Below are 12,864 nucleotides of genomic sequence, written 5' to 3' on the forward strand. Positions count from 1 at the left end.
CCTACTGGGGGGGTAGTTTTTTCAAACCTGTTCTGGGACCTTTGTCCTGGGAACCAAACCCGGCATGGGGTCGCGACCCCAAAGTGGAGAATCAACCAATAAATAAAAGTAGCATTTGGTATTGAGGCACACCTGTAGGCTGGGGTGATCGGTAAAATAATGTTGATAAGGATCATCTGATTCTGCTACTATATTATATATTATGTTACATAGGTTATTGGTAATCAAAAATCTAAATGAATGCCAATTCCAAGACCTGTATCAGAAGAACATTTGACTTACAAATGTACTTATTGCAAGTCGCTTTGGATAAAAGCGTCTGCTAAATGCCCTAAATGTAAATGTAAATGTAAGAACATGCCATAGATTTTAATATGCCCATAGTGAACCCTGCAGTGCTTAGATCACAGCAGAAAGGTGCATATTTTCATAGGTATCAGGTAACATATATAAGGACCTTTTCAGGAAAAAAAGAAAAACCTCCACATTCCAAATTCTCTGGATTCCAAGGGCATTGCCATGCCACGAGCTGTACTGTATAGTCCTGGAACAACATCGCCTCGCCTTGTCTACCTGGAGAGCCATGCATAAATCCATGAGCCCTTTCAAAGTGAAACGCTAGAAGCTCTACCCTCCTCTCCTGCTCCTGGTGAATCCCTATGAAAATAAGATGGAGGCCTATTTTGTACAGTGGGACGGATTGGTTGGTTTGGAATGCAAGTGTGAAAAGTGAACAGAAAATTGGGTAGGGGTCACCAATAGATCCTTTAATGTGAGGAAATTCATGCCCCAAATCATCATTTTGAGAGCAAAGAAGCAAAACAAAGGGTTGTGTTATTAAGATGTATTACGTTCTGGGTGGGCCATAATAAATCATAACACTCGTTGTAGTAGTAGTGGCTATATAAGACAATGTCAATAGAATGGGTTTATTGGGTTGCTTGAATGCAGCTCAACATTCCTGGGCCCCTAAATACCAGATCTGGTTGGTTTAACGCAGATTTCAGAACGATGGACTTAAAACAGTGCGAGTTGAAGGTCACCTGGATGGACTTCAGCCCACAGGCTGAAGGAGCAGAAGGAGCGGCTCATTGAGCGCATGAAAGAACAGAGGCATGATCTACATTTTTCCAATTCATTCCATTAAAGCCGCATCACTTCACAGGCTGCTTTCACATCATCTTTGGTTTGATCATGAGACTACATTGTATTGTGGTCACAAAGCACTGCATGCAATATTCTCTTAGGTTTAGTTTATTTCCGGTGTTTGCTGACTAGTTTGTCATTCTTGTCTTGTCACCACTCATTATTTCAGTTTTTTTTGTAGCATTACACTTCGAATCTGTGTTTGTAAAGGCATCACCCGCAATACGTTTTGCACAGAAGAACAGGGCACGAATTTAAGGAAAAATATAGATTTTATTGAAGACGTAAGAGAGATGGGACCCCTGTGACTCTTTACACAATTTGGTTTGCGGAGAGGGTCCGAGCTGGAGAGAAACGAAGAGAAGGGAGAGTCCCCGACCGCACGTAAAGTTCAAGAACCCCCCGAAAAGAAAAAGGTCCCAGAACGCGAACACCTCTCCACCTGTGCAGCTTGGAAAGAGCGGGATGGAGCCAAAGCCCATCTGTACAAATAATCACCCGTCCAAGGCAGACTGCACATCAACCCAGAGGGAGAGGGGGGGAGAAGAAAGTAGCACTTTGCCATCATGAACGCGATTATTCCAGGTTTCCTTCACATATTTAGATTTATAGAAAACACAGGAATCTTAATAACTACATTGTAAAACCATGGTGACGACATTGTGCCATAACGTGGACCTGTTGCATAGAGCCAGGAGCCAGCCGGGGGGACGGGGACGCTGGATCGGGCCGCCACAAACGTAGAACTAATATGACGGGGAGAGCACCGTTTAAGAATCCACCACAGCGATTATTTTTTTTCCAGAAAAGAAAAGAGTATTTTTCAAAAAAAAGGTGACATCATTTACTACATTTTACGGCGCGAGTCAAATAATCCACCAAAAGGGGGAACACACATTCACATACATTTAGATTTAGAGTAAACATTACTCAAACTAAAAAGGCCCTCACAATTAAGTACACTTGAAAACACAAATAAATAAAAGAAAGAGTATTCCCAACAGCCCTCCACAATGACATAAGCTCCGCTTTAGGTGTGTGTAAGACTAGCCTGTTAGATGTTGTATGTTCTCTATCGGTTGAAAAGAGTACTTCAGGAATCTTGGCTACTCCCCATTTTGCTTTGCTATAATGCGACAGTCTTATTATCTATTCATCTTAATCTGCAAACAAGCCCTTTTCAAGTTAACTGCAATATACTTTAACCTGAACAACATGAAACAATAGAATTTATTGATATAAAGCGTTTGTGGGCGAATATATTAATTACAAAAAAAGCACTTAAAAAAAAATCACTAGATCCATTCCATACACGTCTCCATTTTAATCTCCAACACTGTACACAACCCACTTCAATTTATCTCTGCATCCGTCCCTACGACCACATACATTACTGTACAGGACGCCATATAAAACTGTGCAAACAAATCAAAAAAATACATATAATCCTTTACTAGAGATCATGCATGTGGTCAACTACTCGCTCTTAGATTAGATATAAATTCACACACGCGGAAAAAAATAAAAAATAAAAAATAAATAAATATTTAATCTGTTAATACACGACCGCTGCCACTCCAAATGCTGGGGCAGAGCGGCGATCTATCGCAGCAGAGAAGACGGCGGGAGACGCAGGGTCTCGGACATAAGACCGCCCCAGAGATACCGTCTCCCCGACGCCGGAGGAGAGGCTCACCGTGAAGCCCACCTCTGGGCTCTCTGAACGCCACGACGCAGAGGGAACCAGGTGATCTCTGCAGGTGAGGTGAGCCCACCTGGATGGGACGAAGCGCGGGTCTCCCCCCAGTCTAACCGGAGGGGCCGGTCGGCTCGTCGGGAGAACCAGGAGGAATCACAGGGTGCTGTGTCACATTAACGCGGGTAAACAGAACAGAGAAGGAACGCGAAAAAGCCCCCTTGACGGGACGGAGAGAACCCCCCGTCAGACCACCGCTTGTGCTGGAACCTCCTTCTGGTGCGGTGGGGTCTTGGGGGTGTGTGTGTGTGTGTGTGTTTGGGGGGGGGGGGGTGGGGGGCAAAGGTGTCAAGTTCACTCCATCTTGGACATCTCGTACTTGGTGGTCATGATCTCCTGAAAAAAGAAAAAAAATCATAAAACGGATGTTTTCATTGTTTGCGAGAAAACCAATAATATCTATAAACAGTTCAACATCCGCTTCACTTTATTATAGAAATTGCCTCGAGACTTCTCTGGGCATGCTCCCATCAAGCACATACAGGGGTTCCCTTTCCCACTGGCTGTGGTTCAGCTTGGGTCTGGTTTGGAAACCTATTCTCTGTTTACGCGAACGCACGAGTAATAATACGATTCATACCTCATCGGAATCCAGCAGCACTGGCAGAGCCCTGCAACGGACAGGAGAAACGACTGTTATCAGGGGATTGGGGTCTCGCCGTGCTCTCGTGTAAAGAAAGGCTTTGCCGGGATTCAAATCGTATAAATAGGATGCTTACACGTCTGTAAGGGAGCTCGGAATGTTATCCTCCACCCACTTCAGGTCTTCCTCCTGCGTAACAAACATCAAGGGAAGAACGAGAGAGAAAAAGGTGAAACACTGCCCCCTGTTGGATTAGGCAGGAATGTGATCCATCTAGGAGCACAGCTGTAGAGAGAGATACATATACTGTACACCGACATGATATATCTGTGATAGTCCAACATCGCCCAATAAGCGCTTACATTGAAATTTGGGGAAATTGTGTCGATTTATAATTGTAATTACATCTTTATAAATCCTCTACTGTGTCAGTAGAAAATCTCAATGCTTTAACAGAGCACATCCATGTAAACACTCAACACTAACTTTTTATATTATGTTCTGTTTGACTCCCCAGTATCGGTCGGGCTCCAATTCCGACAAAGATTAACAGCGTGAACTAGACCGCATGACGAAGGTGTAGTGGTGACGGAGGTGTGGTGGTGGCGGAGGTGTGGTGGTGACGACGGTGTAGTGGTGACGGAGGTGTGGGGGTGACGGAGGTGTGGTGGTGGCGGAGGTGTGGGGGTGACGGAGGTGTGGTGGTGGCGGAGGTGTGGGGGTGACGGAGGTGTGGTGGTGACGGAGGTGTGGTGGTGACGGAGGTGTGGTGGTGACGGAGGTGTGGTGGTGACGGAGGTGTGGGGGTGACGGAGGTGTGGTGGTGACGGAGGTGTGGTGGTGTAGTGGTGATGGAGGCGTTGTGGTGACGACGGTGTAGTGGTGACGGAGGTGTGGTGGTGACGGAGGTGTGGTGGTGACGGAGGTGTGGTGGTGACGGAGGTGTGGTGGTGACGGAGGTGTGGTGGTGACGGAGGTGTGGTGGTGACGGAGGTGTGGTGGTGACGGAGGTGTGGCGGTGACGGAGGTGTGGCGGTGACGGAGGTGTGGTGGTGACGGAGGTGTGGCGGTGACAGAGGTGTGGTGGTGACGGAGGCTACTGACCGCGGTGGCGGGCGCAGGCTTGGCCGTGCCGTTGGTCTCGTTCTTGGCCGCTCTCAACTTTATCCCCTCCGCTAAGATCAGAAACAAAGAAAAACAGAAAACAGAAAAATTGGTTCACATCACGCACTGCTTTACGGTAATACATTAGAGGACAATTTACACGGTGAGCAATAGTATTCCCACCAGCCCTAGTCCACAATGACATAAGCTCCGCTTTAAGGTTGTTTAAGACTAGCCTGTTAAAAGTTGCATGTTGTCTAATGGTTGAAAGGAGTACTTCAGGACGCTTGCTTTGCTATAACATGAAACTCTAATTATCCATTTATCTTATTCTGCAAACAAGCCCTTTTCAAGTTAACTGCAATATACTTATATAATTTATTGATATAAAGCGAGTTCACACTACACACTACTTTACGGTAATATATTTGAGGACAATGTACTCCACATACAGAGGTTGGTCGATGCGAGGAACTCCACTTCCTCGTCATCTTCTGAGTCGTCGATCAGGGGGGTGAAGGCGTACCTGGGGAGGACAGCCCAACATCCGTCAACCACAAAGCCTCACAGCCCAGCGGTCTCCTACTGCTCGTCTTTGGCTTTTAATCAGACTAATCATGAGTGTTGATTTAGCTCGGTCTGCTAGTGAGCCGACCGCGTAGACATCAAGCCTTGTATTGGCATTACATTTACATTTAGGGCATTTGGCAGACGCTTTTATCTAAAGCGACTTACAATAAGTACATTTGTCTGAAGAAAAGGAAACCACAATATATCGCCGTCGGTGCAGTATAAATATTCATAGAACCAAGTGCCAAACACTTGCAATTGCTAGGTTAACCCATTCCCCGTATGCAACAAAGAAAGCTAGGATAAGACCCTACACAATACTGAGTACTATGTGGCCTTTACTGTATGGCATAGAGACCTGTGGTCCTAGTCTCGCTCTCGCTCTCCCTCTCCCTTTCCCTCTCTCTCTCTCTCTCTCTCTCTCTCTCTCGCTCTCTCTCCCTCCCTCTCCCTCTCCCTCTCCCTCTCCCCCTCCCTCCCCCTCCCTCCCTCCCGTCGGTACCTTTGGTTGTTGGCGGATGGTCGCCATAGGAACATGATGACCAGCAGGATGATGGAGAACAGGAACCTCCAGAAGGCGTCCTCTACCCACAGCTCCATCCAGTCCTGGGGACAGTGGGAGGGGCTCAGGTCAGCTCAGAGGTCCTAGGGGGGGGGACCCCTTTAAGGAGAGCTATGTGGACGTGGATGCGTTTGCTACGGTAAACACCAACGTTGGACTGGGTATACTTACCGACTGACACTCTGCCAGTCTGAACTTCTTGGTAGTCCACACCATGAAAATAATGGAAGCTGAACGCAAGAAGAAAACACAATTTAAGGTTAAAAAAAATAAAAATGAATGGCATACAGCAATGATTATCTCAGGGATATCAATAAACAAACAAACGCGATCTCGAAATGAACGTTTGCTTCCCATTCATTGGACCGATACACAAAAAGGTCCAAATAAACAACAACCACTCCTGATAGGCCGGGACGGGAGGGCGGAAGGCGGGCGGTGGGCGGACTGACCTATGACGGCGAAGATGAGCGTGTTGGTGAAGTGTCTGTAGAGGGACAGCTTCACGGGGTTCCGCCGCAGCTTCAGAGTCTTGATGGTTTGTGCCAGGCTGACAAATATGTTCACGGCAGTCAAGGAGAACACAGCGACGACATACGCACACACTGTCGATGTATCCCTGATGCTACCTGCAGACCTGCTCGTTCAGGATCATACATGCTATGCTATACGGTAAGCCTATTGTCAGACTGCATCTACAGTACGGCATAGTTCATATGTTAACACTACAACTGGAGCTTTAAGCTACAACATAGATGGGTTAATCGCTGGTGCACTGAATGGATTAAGAGAGTCCATAGTCAGGGAGCCATGGGGTGGATTGTGTGGGGTAGGCCGTGAGATCAGAGCAGGTTTAAACATCTACACTGGGCTTTAGTAGGTCTGACCTGGACAGGACCGGCTGGGCTTGTAGTCTAAGTAACCATCGCTCTGCGTTCTGCCTCGCACTGATACCAACTCATTCCTAGAATATACGGTGACACAAAATACCTCACAATACAAAGGATTTGTTTAAAAATGCATTGGCAAATTATGTTAAGACTTGCTAAACGCGTCCACCATGTTATTTATGTTATATCAGTTTCAGCCAAATAGTTGCAGGAGTCGCACCCATTGTTAGGAATGGTAATTACAACCGCAGTATTTAAAAAAAGAAGAAGAAGAAGAAGAAGAAGAAGAAGGAGAGGGAGGGGGGGGGGAGGGGCAGAGGGGAGCCCGCTTGGAAGCTACACCAAAGGATATCCACCAGCTTAGAGAGGAGTCAAGCAGAGCCAGGGGGATGTTGGCCAGCAAGGCCAGGTCAGAGTCCTTGGCCTGGGGGGGGGAAGGAGGGAAGGGGGGGGGGAGACGGCAGAGGAGATGGAGGGAGAGGTGACATAGAGAAGGGATAGGGGGAGCATGCAAAGGAGGAAAAGGAGAATAGGAGTAAATCAGTCTGGAAATCCTGGATGGGAGGGCTTCGATGTGCGATTGTCATGTCACGCAAAGTTTGTTAATTCTGTTGAGCATTTTCGTGTCAAGTTAAAATCACTCATGTCTTGTCTTTCCCCTTCCTGTTTTATTTTGTAGTTCCCTTTTCCCTCTCGTTTCAGGCACTTGACTTCCTCAACTGCGATAGCCTCCCTGGTCCCTGATTCGTCTCACCCGTGTTTGTTAGTTCTTAGTGCCCAGACACTTGCAGATACTACTGCATTTAATTGTGTTTTGTATCCTCCTTAGCGAGCATCTTTTGTTATAGTTTTGTATCCTCCATGAGAGCGTTTTTTGTTACAATTTTCCAGTTAAGCGTTTTTGGTTTAAACATACTGCCGTCTTTTGAGTTTTGCTCCTGAGTTCCTGTCCCTGAGTCAAATCGTGACAGCGATGTCACTCACGTACCAAGCCGCCATCTTGGTGCCCTTTTTAACACCACTGGTTGCTTGGTTATTCGCAAGTGGTCGCTCAACAAGTTCCAAGATGGCAGCTTGATCTTTTTCGGTGGAACTTCCGATCGCTTGATCGAAACCCTCCCATACTGAAGCGAAGACCCACGAGGAGAACCAAAGGGAGGAATAGTACTTGGGAAGAACACACAGAAGCAATCACCGAGCTTAACCAATGAGAAGAGAGGGGTTGGGTTTCTGAGACCGTTAATAACAGACATAGCATTTCGATGGCCGAGGTTCATCGGCCCACAGGGAACGACGGCCTCACGTATTATGTAAGGATATGAACCACAGGAAACAGGAGTCAAACACGGCCAGGATAATCAGGGTTATGATTACTGTGCCGCTGTCTATGCCCTTTAGTGAGGGGAAACCAACGTAACAAAATTAAAACACTGTTCAACATCTGGACGCACACTGCTTATAGTGATCAGTAAATAAAAGATACCATTTAGAGTGAACATCACTCAAACTAAAAGGCCGTCACTATTAAGTAACGCTTTAAAACACAAATAAATAAAAGCAATAGTATTAGCATCCGGCCCGCCTGTGATGTCATCATTACCCACACAAGCCCCATTTGATTTCAACAGGACCGTCCAGTTTTTGTCTGTGGATCATCCAACTGGTTTAATCCACATTGAACGCAGTGAATGAGAGTGTAAGCCTCACCCCAGTGATCCTGAGCACTCCTTCGATGCTAGCGAAGGCAAAGTACAGCACGCCTAGCCCGATCACCCTGTGCATCACCGTCCCCAGGCGGGGCCTTGGGGGGAGGGGAGGAGAGAGGGAGGGGGGGGGGAGAAAACTCATTACTGCTTGGATCCTTGGACGGGTGAGTTCTGACACCACGTGCCAATCATCATACAATTAAAACACCTGCTAATGTGTGGGTCAATATTTAAAATAATTAGGACTGGGTATCTTGGCCAATTTCCTAAATCGATTCGATTTCGAATCATAAAGGTTCTGAATCGATTTATCACGATTCGATTATATTCAATCTGCTCTTAAATAATGAAAATGGCTCAACTGTGTTGCAAAATACAAATGTACTTTATTTTTTCTCTTCACCTTAAACAACAGGTTTTAAGTGCAAACTTGTAAATTGGACTGTTGTAAAATTGAGCTGTAAACAAAACTGACTCAAGAGTGCATTTTTTAAATTAGAAAGGAAATTGCAAGTGAAAGTGTACTTGAACTACAACATTCCATCACTGCAAATGGCAATAAGGTCTTGTTTATTAAAGTGCAAAAATAATCATAATGGTAACAAAACAAAAAAAAATATTGATCTCATGCCCTATGAATCGATATTGCAAAATGTAAATGAAATCGTTCCAAAATCGATAAATACATTTTTTTACCCAGCCCTAATAATAATAATGCGGACTAACTTGATGATGCCATAGCCCAGGCTCACGATGATGACCAGCAGGCGAGCCAGAGTCCTCTTGAGGGAAGAGAGCAGCTCTGCAAAGATCAGCAGGCCTTGAGCTGGAGAACACAGCCAACAGAGGAAGTCAAGATGGTGAGGGTCAGAAAGCCATGAGTCTGCCTTTAAATTCACTCCAGCTCACATCATAGTAAAGTCATGCCACAAAGTACAAAAGGTAAAATGTGCAGTATAAAATGTGCAATGTGTACAATGCAATTCGTACAAGGCCAGGATCGCCTACATGGCATGATAAAGCGGCATAAGTTAATAAATCACACGCATATCAGTAACAGTAAACATAAAAATGGAAGTGGTAAAGGCATGTCTATATACAAACTAAAATATTAATACGAGGAAATATCCAGGGTCCGAGACAGGAAGCTGGTGTGTGAGAGGATAAAGTGTAGGGGGGTGTGTGTGTGTGTGTGTGTGTGTGTGTGTGTGTGTGTGTGTGTGTGTGTGTGTGTGTGTGTGTGTGTGTGTGTGTGTGTGTGTGTGTGTGTGTGTGTGTGTGTGTGTGTGTGTGTGTGTGTGTGTGTGTGTGTGTGTGTGTGTGTGTGTGTGTGTGTGTGTGTGTGTGTGTGTGTGTGTGTGTGTGTGTGTGGTATGCTCACATGCCGATCCGACGGCGTTGGTATTCTCGTACTCGGCGCAGAACACAGCCTTCTCCACCATGCCCAGGAAGATGACCCCGGCGATCCAGAACTGGATCCGCAGCAGGTCCTTCCAATAGCAGGCGGCCCACACGAACCACAGCAGCGCGTACAGGATGTACGCGATGCACATCACCATGTAGAACTGGGAGGGGACGAGGCGGAGTCACACCCAGTGGGTCTACGTTTCAGCTTATAGGGGTCTACGTTTCAGCTCCGTGGAGTCTGCGGTTCAGCTCAGCTGGTCTACACTTCAGCTCTGTGGGGTCTACACTTCAGCTCTGTGGGGTCTACACTTCAGCTCGGTGGGTCTACACTTCAGCTCGTTGGGTCTAAACTTCAGCTCAGTGGATCTAAACTTCAGCTCAGTGGGGTCTACAAGGCACGTATTAGACTGCACTGCATATTCAATGGTTTGTCAATTGGATGACGTTGAAGTGAGTGTTCTTTGACTAGATTCAAGTTGATCTTCAAATATCGGGAACCAATTTACGCAGTCTTCTCCTGAATATATATGAGTATGTAATCACTGATTGTACTCACAATCATGAGCGGCCACTCTGTGACCGATATAAAGCCATGGGATCCTTTCATGATGACGTTCACTGAAAAGAAGAAAAACCAGTAGAGATAACATATCTACAAATACAGAGAACAAACCGAGCCATCCAATCTGGCAAATGCCCTCATGTCAACATCAATGCATGGCCGATGCTGCCCATTACTATGAACTGTGAATGACACAGATGTGATTGGTCTCATTAAGCTCACCTGTTAGGTTCCATTTGACGTCTGGTTTGTTGGATTTGATGCTGACCACCAGTAGGTAGGGTCCGTCCTTCCATGTGCTGGCGATGACGTCATCCTTGGGCTTCACAGATTTGTTGACATTGACAATCTCTTCGGTGAGCCACCTGGTGTAGTTCTCATACTAAGAGGAGCACAAAGTACAATTCACGATTCCCATTTTACCTGACACCCAAATCGACTTGAGCTCAAAGCACAATCCAGCTTAAACTCGAGACTGTGACAAACTGCCGATGAATAATGACTGAGGTGTAGCTCGGTAGTCTGACATCTCATGAACGATTAAAATGCGCTTATGAGTCTGGAACCTCTCGGCTTGTTTTCGATTTTCAAAGGCCGTTATCAATGGACGCAGACGAAAGTGTCTTGTGACAGACCATGTTAAATAAACAAGTCACATCAGTGGGAGCCATCGTGGTTGGTTATGAAAAACTCTGCTCCCATTGGGCTCTCCACCCTTCATTCATAGTATCAAACCCGCCCCATGTTAGATCAACGGTTATGATTGGCCCGACCAGGACCAGGTCTGCTGGAAATCTGTCTGAACAGGAGGGGGACCAGACGCATATAGAACATAAGCTCGTAGATCTGTTCGTAGTATCTCAGTCAGCGCTAAGCAGAAGAACCAGAGTAGTAGTCGGATTCATGACATACAAAAGCAATGAGTTGGTCTTACTACTGGGGAGGCATTGATCGCAGGGGGAGCTTGATTGCGAGGCCCTGCCTTGGCTTTCTGAAATAGATAAGAAAAAGAAAAAGAAGATGATAAGATAAGATAAAGAAAAAATAAGATGAAGAACAACAACAACAACCACACCACCAAGAACAAGAAGAACCAGATATTTCATTTGTTTAGGTAAAACAATAACATTTACAAGAACAACATAATGCAAAAATCAATGATTATAAAGTAAACTGAAACACAATTCAAGACATGGTGTCTTGAAATGGACACCATTTCAAGACAAGAGGGATGAAAAGACTCCTACTTTGAGCATGGCGAAGGTGCTCTGGCCCTTGTTACAGATCAGGTCGGTGTGTATGTGTTCGATGTACTCGCCCACTCGCTGAGGGTTGGGGTCCAGGCTGTTCCCACGAGTCAGAGGTACTCTATCATACATCTCCTGGGGAGAGGAGCAGACAGTTAGATCCTAGCCTCTTCAGAACACTACAAAGATTGGATTATGAAAAGAACATCTCTAATACAACAACTCTTTGAATGACTACTGAGAATTTAGGTTTTTGGGGTACTCACCTCGATATTCCTTAACTCATTCTGACACGGGTAGAACTTTAAGTACCACTGAATGGTGAAGGTCACCATTTCCGGACAGCCAACACCCACAACTAAAAAAATATATAAAAAATTACTATTTTTTGGGCATGCCGGTGTACAGTGATCTAGAAGTCAATCGTTGAATATATGCATCAGTTTAGATAGGAGTTGCATACCTTTTAACTGTATGTCCGTGTCTTTATACATGGCTTTCTTCAACAGCAACGGTCTTGAAGTCTATTACGGTAAGGAATGAATGTCAGCCTTGTATTGGAAACATATGTGTGTGTGTGCGTGTGTGAGAGAGATTAGGGTGATGACAGCGATCCAGGCAGGCCATTAGGCAGCTTACTTTACCCTGCAACGGGATACCAATATCGAGCGCAATCAGTGTAGGTAACCAGAACTTCTCAAAACTTGCATTATTGATAACAGTGGCTGATTGGCTACGCTTTCCTTTTGACCGACTTCAGGTATTATCAAGTCGAAGTCAACGAAATTACAGATTAATGATAAACATAGGTACTGGCAATCCATGTTTGAACTAGTTTAAAATCTAAATCGAATCTATTAGGAGGTTCGTCAGACAGCCAATGCAAACAATCGGCTCTTGTTTGAGTTCCTGTTCGCTCTGCTTGAAGCTTTCCTGCCGTACTGACAAATAAATAGCTTTTTCTTTCTCTTTTTTTTTTTAACCAAGTAATTCATGTGCAATATAGAACAGATCACGATTATATCAACATAACGTTGCAGCCCATGCTCAATGTTTTTAGCCAGCTAGCTTAAGATGCTAATGTCCTGGGCTAGCCTTGAAGTTATCTGTCACACAATCACACTTCGTGGTACTACTCACGTTGTCAAAGGTAATTTCCCATTTTCCGGGCTCGGGAGAGGCCGTCGCTCTATGGACATTACCTAATAAAATCGCTAACAGGATTTGAAATAGCCATTGATTGAACATCACTCTAGGCAGGCAGTTCCACGTCCTCATCTTGACTGCTGTGGCACGGGGAGGCGGACCACTTCCGCATCGAGTCCCGCTCC

The 12,864-nt window shown here is 45.6% G+C and overlaps 1 protein-coding gene across 1 annotated transcript; it reads right to left on the bottom strand.

The window, feature by feature from the left end:
• Positions 1 to 381: 381 nt before the first annotated feature.
• tmem87b (transmembrane protein 87B) lies at positions 382 to 12,837 on the bottom strand. The gene is made up of 19 exons (XM_056609622.1): positions 12,674 to 12,837; positions 11,997 to 12,057; positions 11,800 to 11,891; positions 11,534 to 11,668; positions 11,221 to 11,277; positions 10,509 to 10,668; positions 10,281 to 10,342; positions 9,699 to 9,882; positions 9,044 to 9,143; positions 8,319 to 8,412; positions 7,928 to 8,003; positions 6,174 to 6,278; positions 5,893 to 5,951; positions 5,662 to 5,765; positions 5,042 to 5,115; positions 4,590 to 4,660; positions 3,622 to 3,674; positions 3,483 to 3,513; positions 382 to 3,238 (listed from the first exon to the last, which is right to left on the bottom strand). The coding sequence occupies exons 1-19, from the start codon at positions 12,809 to 12,811 to the stop codon at positions 3,197 to 3,199; spliced, it is 1,698 nt and encodes a 565-aa protein (XP_056465597.1). The 5' UTR covers positions 12,812 to 12,837; the 3' UTR covers positions 382 to 3,196.
• Between the last annotated feature and the right edge of the window lie 27 nt (positions 12,838 to 12,864).

This window comes from Gadus chalcogrammus, chromosome 15 (assembly GCF_026213295.1).
Source record: "Gadus chalcogrammus isolate NIFS_2021 chromosome 15, NIFS_Gcha_1.0, whole genome shotgun sequence".
Taxonomy (NCBI): Eukaryota; Metazoa; Chordata; class Actinopteri; order Gadiformes; family Gadidae; genus Gadus; species Gadus chalcogrammus.